General features: G+C 38.2%; 1 protein-coding gene across 6 annotated transcripts in view; it reads right to left on the bottom strand.

Moving 5' to 3' along the window:
• The window catches only part of LOC127578729 (receptor-type tyrosine-protein phosphatase T), a 935,885-nt gene that overhangs the window by 300,433 nt on the left and 621,077 nt on the right, over positions 1-14,375 (bottom strand). For all 6 annotated transcript variants that reach the window (XM_052031104.1, XM_052031103.1, XM_052031108.1 and 3 more), the window contains one exon: positions 9,815-10,111. In XM_052031104.1, coding sequence (XP_051887064.1) covers positions 9,815-10,111 — 297 coding nt within the window. The remainder of the gene's footprint in view (positions 1-9,814; positions 10,112-14,375) is intronic.

Genomic DNA, 14,375 nt, shown 5'->3' on the forward strand with positions numbered 1-14,375 from the left:
CAATTTTCTTGATAATGTTTCATCATTGTTTTCCTCTTTGAGGAGAAAACTGAAATTCTGTTACAATAATAATTTTATATCTTGCTCCCTGGCATTTATGGTGCCCAAAGAAACACTGCAAAGCTACTGTAATCATCAGTGTGCACATTGATCCGAAAGAATGTATGCCGAATTTCATCAGAAGTGACTGCACCTTCTGAGGGAATAGTTCCTCACCTCCTGGGGACAGAAATGTAACTGGATCTCCCATCCAGTAGAGTAATTCATATGATCAAACTTGGAACATTATTAATCACAAAAACTTAGAAATCCTAAGGACCCTCTTAAAGACAAAATGGCTGAAAACTTAAAGGAACAGCTACACAAAGGTAAAGATTAAAAAAATAGCATTGCATAGATCAAGAAGAATAATTGTAACTCCATAAATACTGTAAAGAAAGGAGTATAAGATGAATACACAACTAGTGTGCTGAATAATGGAGCTGATATTGAAAACACCCATGTTCAATCACACCCAATAAAGATTTTCTTATAATGCGCACATTTCTCCTTTGTTATGTACTACCACTTCTGCTTGGCCCATCCTATTAATTCACAGTACTTCAATATCCAGTACCAAATTTGCAACCTTCAATAACCTTAAACTGTAAACTTGCTACCTCAGTACTCTAAGTTTTTGCCACTAAAAGATTCTAAATCACAATTGCATCCTAGGACCGATCAGACCCCATGACTTCAACTCATCTCTGCAATCTATCATTATTTCTCACTGGGGTTTTAAAGCATATTAAACTGCAATCTTTTTCATTTCTCAAAGGTTTTGGTTCTTTCTAGATCAGAACTGATTTTTGGTTTATGCGAAAGCTAAAAAAATTTCACTCATACTGCTGACTTACTGAAGCTAGATCCATCAAAGTATTAAAAACAAATATTTTTGTATATTTGCTTAAACCTTTTAAATTGACAGTGAAGTACTAAATTTTGGAAAATCATAGAAAAATGTGATTAAACATATCTGATTACAATATTATAAAATAAATAAAATTATATACTGGGACATTTAAAAACGATTTCCTTTAACTAATTTGACATAATGTAATTGGCATACTGTACCTCAAAGTAAATATAGGTGATTGTATATAAATTTATTTAGCTGTTGTCTCTCTTGATCATCTGCATATTTGTACTTTCTGGGATATGTTAACTTCATTATATTTTGGTATGTAAAATATACAATCTCAGAATTAAAAAAATATAAATACTATTGACAAAAGGGAACCTCATGCATCATGGCTGATCCTGTAACTTGTTCACTTTCCTTCCCAATTCCTATATCCCCAATTTCCTTAGTGTCCAAAATTCTACTAACCTCAGTATTGGATATACTCACTGATTTAGCATTCATAGTCTTCAAGTGTAGAGAATTTAATGATTCTTAACTCCTGAATAAAGAAGTTTCTTATCATATTCCTATATGGCTTTTCCTTTATACTCCCTAGCAAACCTCACTGGTTGAGTGAAGAGAGGATATGATACAAAATTTCCCAAAGCACTATATTTAATGCTGAGCAAAACTGTCATGGTGTATTTTTCTCAAGAAAAGCTTAAAACACTGACTTTTTCTATTTAAAATGAAATACAATTTACTGTCTTTATTACTCATCCTTAAGATAGAAATGTTTACTATACTGCACTATAGTTATTCTCTAAGCAATTGTGTAAAATGTAAAGATTTCTCACAGAATTATAAATACATCAAAAAGAATTGTTTGCAACTTCACAAGAAATATCACTGTCATTTCCCTCAGTAATGATGACAAAACTGCCATTGTTTGCTGCCATTACTTCATGAAACTGGCAGCAAGTTTGGGATTTTGTTGTGTGTATGGTTTAACACACATCTCCCAGAGTTGTCACTCATCTGGGAGATGTCACAGGCTGCATTATTTCCAAATTCCATTGTAAACACACAGAAATTAATTTACAGTAACTGTAATGAATGCCAGTCTTTTATAGGCAGTTCATTGTAAAAATAGCTGTAAAATCTTACACCAAATTTTTAGTGACATTATATCTCAAAATTTTTGTGTAATAAACTACATGGCCCTAATTTTCCTTACATGACTACCAGGGACTTTAAAATAAAAACTAACAAGTTTATCTATTGTATTTCAGCTTCTACTTGAATCATATGGTTTAATCTTTATTTATCATACCATAATGCTGAAAAAGTTGATTAAAAATTGTTTCTGCCTGTAAGAATTCTTTGATGTGATTGGTGGAGAGAGAAGCATAGAAAGGTCAATTACCTTTTGTCAGACCATCTGCTGAAAGGCCATCAAACTGCAAAGTTAACTCTTTTACTCTCTCCACAGATGCAACCTGACCTGTTGAGTGTTTCCAGTAATTTCTGATACCTGACAGCAATGGGATTGGGAAAGATCTCATTATGGAGTTTGCTAGATCTTTCAGTGGAGCTTCATTTACAGTCAGTGTGATGTAGTACCACTTCACCATTACCAGAAATTCTGGGCTAAGTTGCCCATAAATAAGCATAGGAGCATTATAAGTGGGAGCAGTAGAAGACCATACCAGCTTGCTCTGCCATTCAATTCGATCACGGCTGATTATCTACCTTAATACCATATTACCACTCTCTCTCCATACCACTTGATGCATTTTGTCATCGGGTCATAAAGTCATACAGCACAGAAACCTTCAGTCCATGCCAATCAAGTACCCATCTATACTAATCCCATTTACCAGCAATTGGTACATAGCCTTCTATGTTTTAGCAATTCAAGTGCTCGCCTGGATACTTCTTAAAAGTTGTGAGAGTCTCTGCCTCCGTCACTCTCTCAGGCAGTGCATTCCAAATTCTTACTACCCTCTAGCTGAAAAAAAATTATGCCCTTCATAATTTTGTGCATCTTTTATCAGTTCCACCTCAGCCTTGCTCCAAGGAGAACAAACACACACTATGCAGTCTCTCCTCATAACTTAGATGTTCCATTCCAGGCAACATTGTGGTGAACCTCCTCTGCATGCATTCCAGAAAAATTATGTCCTTTCTATTCTGTAGTGACCAAAAATTCACATAATCTTCCAGATGTGCCCTCACCAATATTTTATAAAGCTGTATCATAACTTTCCTGCTCTTATATCCCATGCCCTTGCTAATGACCAACACTCAACGATTTAGGAACAGCTTCTTCTCTTCTACCATCAGATTTCTGAACAGTGTATGAACCCATGAACCTCGTTATTCCTTTTTTTGTTGCACTATTTATCTATTTTGTAATTTACGGTAATTTTTATGTCTTTGCACTGTACTGCTGCCGTAAAACAACAAATTTCATGTCAAATAAGTCAGTGGGAATAAACCTGATTCTGATTCTGAATGCTGGCATTCCATATGCCTTCTTTACCACCCTATTTACCTGTGCTGCCACCTACAGAGATCTTTGGACTCATTCACCCAAAAGACTCTTTTCCTCAATACTCCCTCAGGCCTCACCATTCATTGTGTATGTCTTACTCCGATTTAACCTCCCAGAATGCATCATTTTGCATTTATCAGGAATGAATCCCATCCGCTATTGCTCAGCCCAATTTACCAACTGAAATTTCATTGAGAAATTTGTCTGTCGCCTTCTGAAATATATTCTGTGACTAGTCCTCTACAGCCTTCTATGGTGGCAAATTCCACAGGTTTACCACTCTCTGAGGGAAGAAATTTCTCCTCATCTCGGTCTATATTCTCTTGTCCTGTAATCTGAGAGAGTGGCCCCTTATTATAGACATCTGAGCCAGAAGGAAAAACATTTCCCCAGCATCCAGTCTTTTTAGCCCTGTCAGAATTTTGTATATTTAACTTAGATCCCCTTTCATTCTTCTAAATTCTAGTGAATACAAAGTCAGTCAACCAAACCTCTCCTCTTACAGCAGTCCAACTGCCAATACTGCACACAATACTCCAGGTATGGTCTTACCAATGCCCTATATCATTTCAGCAAGACATCTTTGTCCCAGTAATCAAATTTTCTAGTTAAGAAGGCCAATACACCATTTAAATTCATAACTGCTTGCTCCAACTATATGTTTGCTATCAGGGACAGGTATGAATACCCAAGTTGCTTCAGACGTCAACACCGCCCAAGCTAACACCACTTAAATAACATGCCACCTTTCTGTTTTACCAACTGAATTGGAAAGCTGGAGTTACAAGAGACTGCAGATGCTGGAATCTAGAGTAACACACAAAACGCTGGAGGAACTGGCATTTTGTGAATTGGAAAGCTTCCCAGTAATCTTCATTATTCACATCTGCCATGTTCCTGCCCACTTGTCCAATCTATCTAAGTTACCTCAAAGCCTCTTTGCATCCTCCTCACAATTCATAATCCTATTCAGTTCAGAGTCATCAGCGAACTTCAAAATATTACATTCTATTCTCTTATCCAAACCTTTAATCTACATGTAGAAAGCTGGCATCCAAGCATTGATCCCTGTAATATCTCATTGTCTGTCACCACAAAAAAGTCCCATCTTTTCCAACTCTGTTTCCTGTTCACTGATCAACTTTCAATCCATGTCCCTACATTACCCCTAAGACCACATGCTTTAATTTTGTACACTTTTCTTTTATATGGAACTTTATCAAAGGCTTTCTAAAAATCCAAGTAGAGCGCACCCACTCATTTTCTCTTATCTATTTGACCAGTTAGATCCTCAAAAAACTAAAGTAGTTTTGTCAAACATGATTTCCCTTCTAGAAATCCACGTTGACTGACTAATTCCATTGAAATTTTCCAAGTGTCTTGTTATCTCATCTTTTCTAACCTCCAGCAATCTCCCCACTGGGAGGCTTATTGGTCTCTAATTAACTGTTTTCTCTCCTTCCTTTTTTAAATAGTGGGATTGCATTTGCCATGCTTCACACTGCAGAAGCCAATCCACAGTCTATAAAATTCTGGAAAATGAGAACCAAAGTATCTCCTGTTTCCATGGCTGCTCCTTTAGTTCTCTGGGATGCAAGTTATTCAGCCCTGGGAATTTATCAGCTTTCACTGCAGTTAATTTCTCACACATTATTTTCTTCCTAACACTAACTTCCTTTAGTTTTTCATTCTCATTGTTGCCTCACACTTCTGGAAAGTTACTTGTATACTCTTCAGTGAAGACAGAAGCAAAGTACTTGTTTGATTGCTCACACATTTCTCTGGTCCCTATTATGAATACTCCCATTTCTGATTGTATGAGACCTTCACTTGACTTTATTCATTTTTTTTCTTTTCACGTATTTGTAGAACAGATCTAATAGAAAATTTAACAACTAGAGTAATTATTCCACCCACACCCATGCCAAGGGTCAAATAAATGTCAATGACACATTTTTCAGTATGTATATTTATGCCCCTGCTCTCTTGCACATTAATTCAAATATTTTATTGTGTTGCAATGTGCATTGCCAGTGGGCAAAGATCATATATGTCAAAATACTTCAATTTTTTGAATATGTTTCTCATCAATATTATAATATTTGAAGATTAGATTTACTCAAGGGATAATTGTATTGGCATCCTGAAGAATTTCACATGAATGCATTATTTTATTGCATTCTTTCATCATTTATATTTGATAGATTAATAAATACATTAAAGAAGCACATAGAAGAAACTTTTGGAGCACATTTAACTCATTTAATATCAATATTGCTGATATTGATATTGCGTTGTCTTTACCAAAGATGCAACAAAGTATATGGAATTGAGGGTAAGAGCATGACTACCAACTCTGCTAGTTGAGGGTGAAAAATAGGAAAGAAATTCAGGCAAACAAAATTAATCTTTAACCACTGTGGTAAATGAGCTCCAGAATCAACCTCCCATGGCAATTCCCTCTCACTGAATGGTTCATCCAGGTTAATGAAACTGAACCACAGGACAAAAGTATCAGAGGTGGTTTTTTCTATGGCATTTGCTTAACATTAGAAACCAAAGATGTGTTTCTACCTCTCTGTCCTCACGTTCTGCAACTTCAGAAAATGGTTAGAGAATGAAAAGAGGCACACTGTTAGGGGTGGCACTAATGTTGTTTCTGAGTTCCTCCTCCAGAATCATAGTGTTTTTCATCCAGATTCCAGCATCTTCAGTCCTTTGCTTCTCTATTATTTCTCAGCACATTCCTTCTTTCCATGGAGTAGATTTCTTTCTCCCATTTGCTTGGGAAGTGCAATTTTACTCAGAACCTATTTAAGGATGCTTGGTGGCTTGGAAAAACATGCTGAAAATTTTGGGTGCAGAAGGAACTATGAATATAAAGCCGTGAGAGGCTTTGTTATGTATCCAATCATTAAAGAGGAGGCATGCTAGGTTAAGGTGAGGTGGCCATTAGAGAGCTAACTTGCCTTGCTGAATTATACAGCATCAGTAAAAAGCTCAAAATTTGCCTTATATCATAATGCTCTACCTTTATTAATAATTTATTGACCTCTTATAAATGACTGTTAACTGAGCACACATACTTTATAATGCACATATGCCAGTCACTTACCATGGAGTCAACCTTTTTTGCTGTCAATTTTCCCTATCCTTGCGATTCATAAGACATAAGACTATAAGACATGGGAGCAGAATTTGGCAAATTGGCCCATCGAGTCTTTTCCACCATTTGATCATGGCTGATTTATTTTTCCCTCTCAACCCCATTCTCCTGCCTTCTCCCTGTAACCTTTGATGCCCTTACTAATCAAGAACCTATCATCCTTCTCTTTATATATACCCAATGGCTTGGCCATCTGTGGCAATGAATTCCACAAATCAACATCCTCTGGCTCAAGAAATTCCTCCTCATCTCTGTTCTAAAGGAACGTCCTTCTATTCTGAGGCTGTGCCCTCTGGTCCTAAACTCTCCTACTGCTGGAAATACCCTCTCCACATCTATTCTGTCTAAGCCTTTCAATATTCGGTAGGTTTCAATGAGATCCCCCCTCATCCTTCTAAATTCCAGCGAGTACAGGCCCAGAGCCATCAGATACTCCTCATACGTTAACCCTTTCATTCCTGTGATCATTCTTGCAAACCTCCTCAGGACCCCCTCCAATGTCAGCGCATCTTTCCTTAGATATGGGGCCCAAAACTGCTCACAATATTCCAAATGTGGTCTGACCAATGCCTTATGAAGCATCAGCATTAAATCCTTGCTTTTGTATTCTAGTCCTCTTGAAATGAATGCCAATATTGCATTTGCCTTCCTTACTACCGACTCAACCTGCAAGTAAACCTTCAAGGAATCCTGCATTAGGACTCCCAAGTCCCTTGGCACCACCAATTTCTGAATTCGCTCCCCATTTAGAAAATAGTCTACGCCTTTATTCCTTCTACCAAAGTGCAAACTGCTGACTCCCTGCTTCCTCAACACTAGCTGCCCCTCCACCTATCTCTGTATCATCCACAAACTTGGCCACAAAGCCCTCATTTCCATCATCCAGATCATTTACATATAACGTGAAAAGTAGCAGACCCAACACTGACCCCTGCGGAACACCACTAGTCACCGGCAGCCAACCAGAAAAGGCCCCCTTTATTCCCACTCTTTGCCTTCTGCCAGTCAGCCAATCTCCTGTCCATGCTAGTACCTCTCCTGTAATACCAGGGGCTCCTATCTTGTTTAGCAGCCTCATGTGCGGCACCTTGTCAAAGGCCTTCTGAAAATCCAAGTAAACAACATCCACTGACTCTCCTTTGTCTATCCTGCCTGTTACTTCCTCAAAGAATTCCAACAGATTTGTCAACAGGCAAGATCTCCCTTTAAGGAAACCATGCTGACTTCAGCCTATTTTATCATGAGCTTCCAAGTGCCCTGAAACCTCATCCTTAATAATGGACTCTAACATCTTACCAACCACTGAAGTCAGGCTAACTGACTGATAATTTCCTGTCTTTTGCCTCCCTCCCCTCTTAAAGACTGGATTGACATTTGTGATGTTCCAGTCCTCTGGAACCATTCCTGAGTCTAGTTATTCTTGAAAGATCACCACTAATGACTCCACAATCTCTTCAGTTACCTCTTTCAGAACCCTGGGGTGAAGTCCATCTGGTCCAGGTGACTTATCTACCTTCAGACCTTTCAGTTTCCCAAGCACCTTCTCCTTAGTAATAGTGACTACACTCACTTCTGCCCCCGACTCTCTCAAATTTCTTGCATGTTGCTGGTGTCTTCCAAGTGAAGAGTGATGCAAAATACTTATTCAGTTTGCCCACCATTTCTTTGTTCCCCATTACGACCTCTCCAGCATCAGTTTCCAACGGTCCAATGTTCACTCTTGCCTCACTTTTCCTCGTTATAGATCTGAAAAAACTTTTGTATTATTGCCTAGCTTACCATCATATTTCATCGTTTCTCCCTTTATTGCTTTTTTTAGTTGCCTTCCGTTGGTTTTTAAAAGCTTCCCAATCCTCTAGCTTCCCACTAATTTTTGCAATATTGTACGCCCTCTTGTTTGCTTTTATGCTGTCTTTAACTTCCCTTATCAGCCACAGTTGCCTTATCCTCCCTTTAGATGAACTGGGATGAACTGATCCTGTGTCTTCTGAATTATTCCCAGAAACTCCTGCCATTGCTGTTCTACCGTCATCCCTGCTGGGGTCCCCTTCCAATCAACTTTGGCCAGCTCCTTTCCCATGCCTCTGTAGTTACCTTTACTTAACTGTAATACCGCTACATCTGATTTTAGCTTCTCCCTCTCAAACTGCAGGGTGAATTCTATCAAATTGTGATCGCTGCCTCCTGACAGTTCCTTTACCTTAAGCTTCCGAATCAAACCTGGTTCATTGCACAACACCAAATCCAGAACTGCCTTTTCCCTTGTGGGGTCAACTACAAGCCGTTCTAAAAAGCCATCTCGTAGTCATTCTACAAATTCCTTCTCTTGGGATCCAGTACCAACGTAATTTTCCCAATTTACCTGCATATTGAAATCCCTCATGACCACCATGACATTGCCCTTCTTTACATGCCTTTTCTATCTCCTGTTGTAATTTGTACCCCACATCCTGGCTACTGTTTGGAGGCCTGTATATAACTCTTATCAGGGCCTTTTTACCCTTGCAGTTCCTTAACTCTACCCACAAGGATTCTATGTCTGATCCTGTGTCACTTCTTGCTGAGGATTTGATTTCATTTTTTACTTACAGAGCCACCCCACCCCCTCTGCCCACCTGCCTGTCTTTTCAATAGGATGTGTATCCTTGGATGTTCCGTTCCCAGCTGTGATCTTCTTTCAACCACGACTCTGCGATGTCCACAAGACCATACCTGCCAATTTCTAACTGCGCTATGAGTTCATCTACCTTATTCCGTATACTGCATGCACTCAAATATAACACCTTCAGTCCTGTATTCAACACCCTTTTCTCAAATTTATCTCTATGTTGCCTGAATTGAAATTCTTAATCCTTTCTAAACTTTCTGTCTTATTCTTTATTCTGGAGACTTCAGTAACCTCTCCTGTACTCTCCTTCCCTTTTACTTCATCCATACTTTTCCAATCTGTTGAACCCACCCCCCTACTATTTAGTTTAAAGCCCTATCCACAGCCCTAGTTATGCGATTGCAGATTGCAACCTCTCTCTAACCAGCTCTAAGACATTGACCTTGGGTTCTCCATTTCCGTCTATTTGACACTTATGACACTGTCCTTTATTGGGGTGGTCAGAAAAGCTTTAACAGAAACTGCCAAGCAACTGCCCCCAGCGTCTCCCAAATGTCCATGCTGTGGTGCTAGTAAAGGAAAATTAATTTAGGCACTTACCATCCTCTTCTGTTTGTAGAACAATTTCATCACTATCTTTCCTTCCTTCTGGGTTTACCAATACCAGTCGAAGTTTCACTGTAGTATATGGATGTAGTCCCCGCAGTGTATAGTGGGATGATGTCTGCATCAGTTCTTCTGCTGTATATTCCCGGTGACCAAGCACATACTGGTACTGAACTGTCAAGTTGTAGCTATGGCAACGAGTGACCGCGTAACCAAATGGTTCCCAATGAATAGTCAACTGACGAGATCGGACATCCACAACTTCTACACTCTGAGGTCCATGGACAGGATCTAGGGAAAGTGAAAGTAATTCTGTATTATAATTAGAAACATGCAGACCCTTAAACTGATCTTATATTAGAAAGGTAAAAGCAAAGCTACTTGTTCATAGTGTTTCCAAGCACTGAGGTCTGAGATATTTACAACTGTAAGAGGAATGGCAGTATTTATCCAATTCAATAAGAACCAGTTTTTACAACTACATTTTGGTAGAATAAAAATGTTAATCATGTATAATCTTTAACTGACTGGAAGTTAGCTGTGTATTTTCTTTGAAGGTGAGTATTTTGAAAAAACAAATCATCATTATACTTCTAAGACTACTCTCTCAGCTGGACTTGTTAGCTTAATTTCTCATCTGGACTTGTCAGCTGATAGGATCTACAGTTTTGCATTTTTACAGGCCGGATGAAAGATGAAAGATGAAAGCATTAACTTTCTCATTCTACACAGATGCTCAAGAGGAATTCTGGCATTTTCTGCTTTATTTCAGACTTCCAGCATCTGCAGTGTGTTGCTTATGCACTAGTCTTCAACTATGCATCAATCAAACACCTTTGTTTGACGTATGGCACATATATCTGAAATTCTGCTGAAATTCTACTTTCTGCAGAATTTCAGATGTCAGTGCCACACTTCAAACAAAGGAAAGCATACTTCTTCAATAATAGTACCTCTCATAGGCCTGTAAATATGATGCCACTTAAAAATTACGATCCACATTTCAGTGGCCACCAGAAAGAAATTAAGGAAGGAGAAAACAAAGGAGTAAAGAACGATGGATTGCAAAAAGAAAATAAAAGATATTTTAATTCTTGCACAATGTGTGAAGGTCACTGTCAATGTCAGCATTTATTGCCCATCCCTATCTACCCTTGAGAATGCATAGTGAGTCTTGAACCACTGCAGTTCATTTGGTGAAGGTTCTCCTGCATCACAGTTAGGTAGTTCCAAGATCTGACCCAGCAATGTTAGAAAAGGGCTGGCATATTCTCGAGCCAGGAAGATCTGTAACTCAGAGGGATCCTTAGTGTTGCTGGACCCTGCTGCCATGAGTTCTTAGGTAGTTTTTGGAGATGCTCTCAAAGAAGTTCTGAAGATATAGAGCAAAACATTGTGCAATGATATTGTCAGATGGTTTCATTTTTTTGAAGGCAGTAAACTGAATGCAGCACTGTGCAACAATTAGTTATTATTCTTACTTTTGACATAATAAAGGCAAGGTAATTGGTAAAGAAGTTGAAGTTGGACAGTCAAGGAAATGGCCATGAATAACTTCTGTAGTCAGGTCTTAGATATGAGATAATTGTCCTCTATTAATCACAACATTCTTCACATGAAAAGTATGGCTCCTTTCAGTTTTCCCCTTGTTTCCTACTGTACTTTTATCAGTGATGCACAATGTGACATTTGTTCAAATACTTACTTGATAAAAAAAGGTAGCTATTCTCATTTTACCTAAATTATATAGCATCTTATCACTTCTTTGTGCCCGTCTCAACTAAGTTACATTAAATTATTTTTTTTTGCTGGAGCGTTGGGACAGATATGAAATTTTACTCCTGAGTAGATAAGTGATGATAGAGGATTAGCTGCTTCCAAAGTGTCACTTTTAGGACTTATATGGGGAAAGGGACTTAGAATCCTTTGGATTCCTCTTGAGGACTCCCCCATTTGGTGATCACATTCACACATGAAGTGCTCCTAATAGTGCAGATGTTGCGAAAGAAGGAATCTTCCCTGATTCTGTAAAATCTTGCAGAAGCAAACAATAGCAGAGCCTGCAAAGAGTCAGAGAAATTGCATCATGAGGACCTACTGACTATCTTCATTTCGTTCCAAAGTAACTTTCCCAACTGTCTTCAGCCTCATGCAGTTCTGAGCAAGCCTTGGCTTAATCTCCAGGTTGGACGTGTTGGCATTTACTAATTCCCTTTCCTTCCTATTCTCAGGGTAATGTTATAAGTTTCCATTGGGTACACCTTGGCACTAATGCTTCAAAATTAATTCCCATGGACCTTGATGGACTGATTTTTACTGATGATAATGGTGATCGGGAGCATTGCCAAGGTCACTCATCACTTAAACCATAACAGTTAATGTTTTGGAAATGAATATTTACCTATTATAATGAGGAAACAAGAAATTAATCCATTAAAATAATCCCTGGAACCATAGCATGGCAATAGAACTAACCATCTATCTGTTGCATTAAGAAAATACCACAATTCCCATTAGATCATGATGTCACTAAGTGCAGCCGTAACATAATTTATGCTTGTCAGCTTCAATTACGCTTTTGCTTGCAGATTTTCTTCTATGTTATGCAAAACCTATGGGGAACAGAATTGCATACAATATTCATCCACTGGGAGGAATATGGGTGACTTCAGGTCTCTTACGTTATTCAGCTCAGACCATCCACCAATTAATTAGTGTGTCCAATTGATTCCCAAGGTGCCCCTGCTTCCTACCTTAGCTATCATTATGATCTCTGAGACTGGCAAAATAGCATTAATTAAGGATACCACATGGACAGTTCTATACTATGGGACTACAGTGACAAAGGAATTTAGCAAATATTAGAAGTTCTTATTTTTAATACCTATGAGACATTGGAGTAACCTTAAATAACCAAACTCAATTAAAAGGCCCTATTAAAGAAATCTATTGAAAACTAACAGAAGATGAGTTCATTTCTTCCACATCGTCAAGGTTACTTTGAACTGTTAAATGAATCACATATAGAACAATAACTTGATTTAAGATTTACGTTAACCAAAACATTTAACACGCCTTTTGCAATATGGTGTAACTCAGTTAAGATTTATGGTATCATAACCTTAGCTGGGTTCAATGAATTATAGCATGTTAAGAGTATTCAGCTTTTGAAAATGTTCTCCGTGCTTGTTAAAGTTGCTATTTTACAATCTGATGGAAAGAAAGGACATAAGAGTTGAGCTGTTTCTGTTCATGTCTCTGTATTGATTGGTGTCAATTGTAAAAACATGTAGCACCCATGACCTGATACCACTTGATCCACTGCACAAATATAATTTTACCATCAGTGGTGCTCCTGCCTTCAGCAAATTGTTTGTAACTATTGCCTATCTTCAATGAACACCTTGCCCCTATGTATAACATTACCACTTATTTCCTTCAACTTGTTGTAGCAGCTCAAACAGAGTTTTGAACACAGTCCAACACCTCTCAATGTGCTCATTGTTCTCCAGAACTTTAAACTAAAGCTCCATTTTCGAGAAAATCATCCCTGGTAGGACACAAGAGTACAACACCTAGATGTGATTATGTAGAGTTTTCAGTGCTAATGAAAGGATGAAATTATAGATTGCAATGCCCTTTCCTTTTAGCATTACATCATAATCCAATCAAAATTTCTGAAATATTATTAACATATTTGATAATAAATTCACGTAATTTACCATTTGGCCACATCGCTTCTTCAATTTTCTAGTTCCCTTACAGTGGCAAAGCTATCAGCATACACATGGTAATAATATCATCTTTGTAAATATCACAAAACTCTTGGATAAATATTAGCCAAGCCTAACACTCACATGCAGTTTCTTCCTTTAGTTCTATTGCTTGGAACTCCACCTTCCAAAAATGTCTTTTTGCTGAATTGATAACTTGCTTTTAGGTTAATTTACTATTCTGTCCAAAATGGGGAAAAAGACTTCCAACATCATAATATTTTGGAATCAGTTACTATTTTCATTAATGATCTAAATGTAGGCACCTGAGGCCTGACGCCCAATTTTGTAAAGGAGGATAAAGCATGATATGTAACCCCAAGTATCAAAGGGGTGGATGCTGTTGGAGTGGGGAAAGGTGGAGGATTTGCGGGCAGAAATCCAAAGCTCTTTGGAAAGGGATCTGTGAAGAGGACACAAAAGAGTCTACAAAGGGATACAAACAGGTTAAGGATGCAGATGTGGAAGTGTCAGGTGAGAATATTATGTTGGAAAATATCATGAGCATTTGGTAGGAAAATAGAAAAGCAGAATACATAACTAGTATTTGTTGATGTACAGAAGGATTCTTAGTGCGCTGATTTGTGAGGTGCAGAAAGTAAACAAGCAATCAGGAGGCAGATGGAATGTAGCTGTTATTGAAAGGGGTAAAAAGAAAAGGAAGAATTGTCCAGGGCTTTGGTGTGCCCTCATTTGGAGTACTGTGTGCAGTTTTGGTGTCTATACCTAAAGAACAATGTGCTTGAGATTAAGGCAGCACAGATTCACCAGAATGATCCTGG

This window comes from Pristis pectinata, chromosome 16 (genome assembly GCF_009764475.1).
Source record: "Pristis pectinata isolate sPriPec2 chromosome 16, sPriPec2.1.pri, whole genome shotgun sequence".
Lineage (NCBI taxonomy): Eukaryota > Metazoa > Chordata > Chondrichthyes > Rhinopristiformes > Pristidae > Pristis > Pristis pectinata.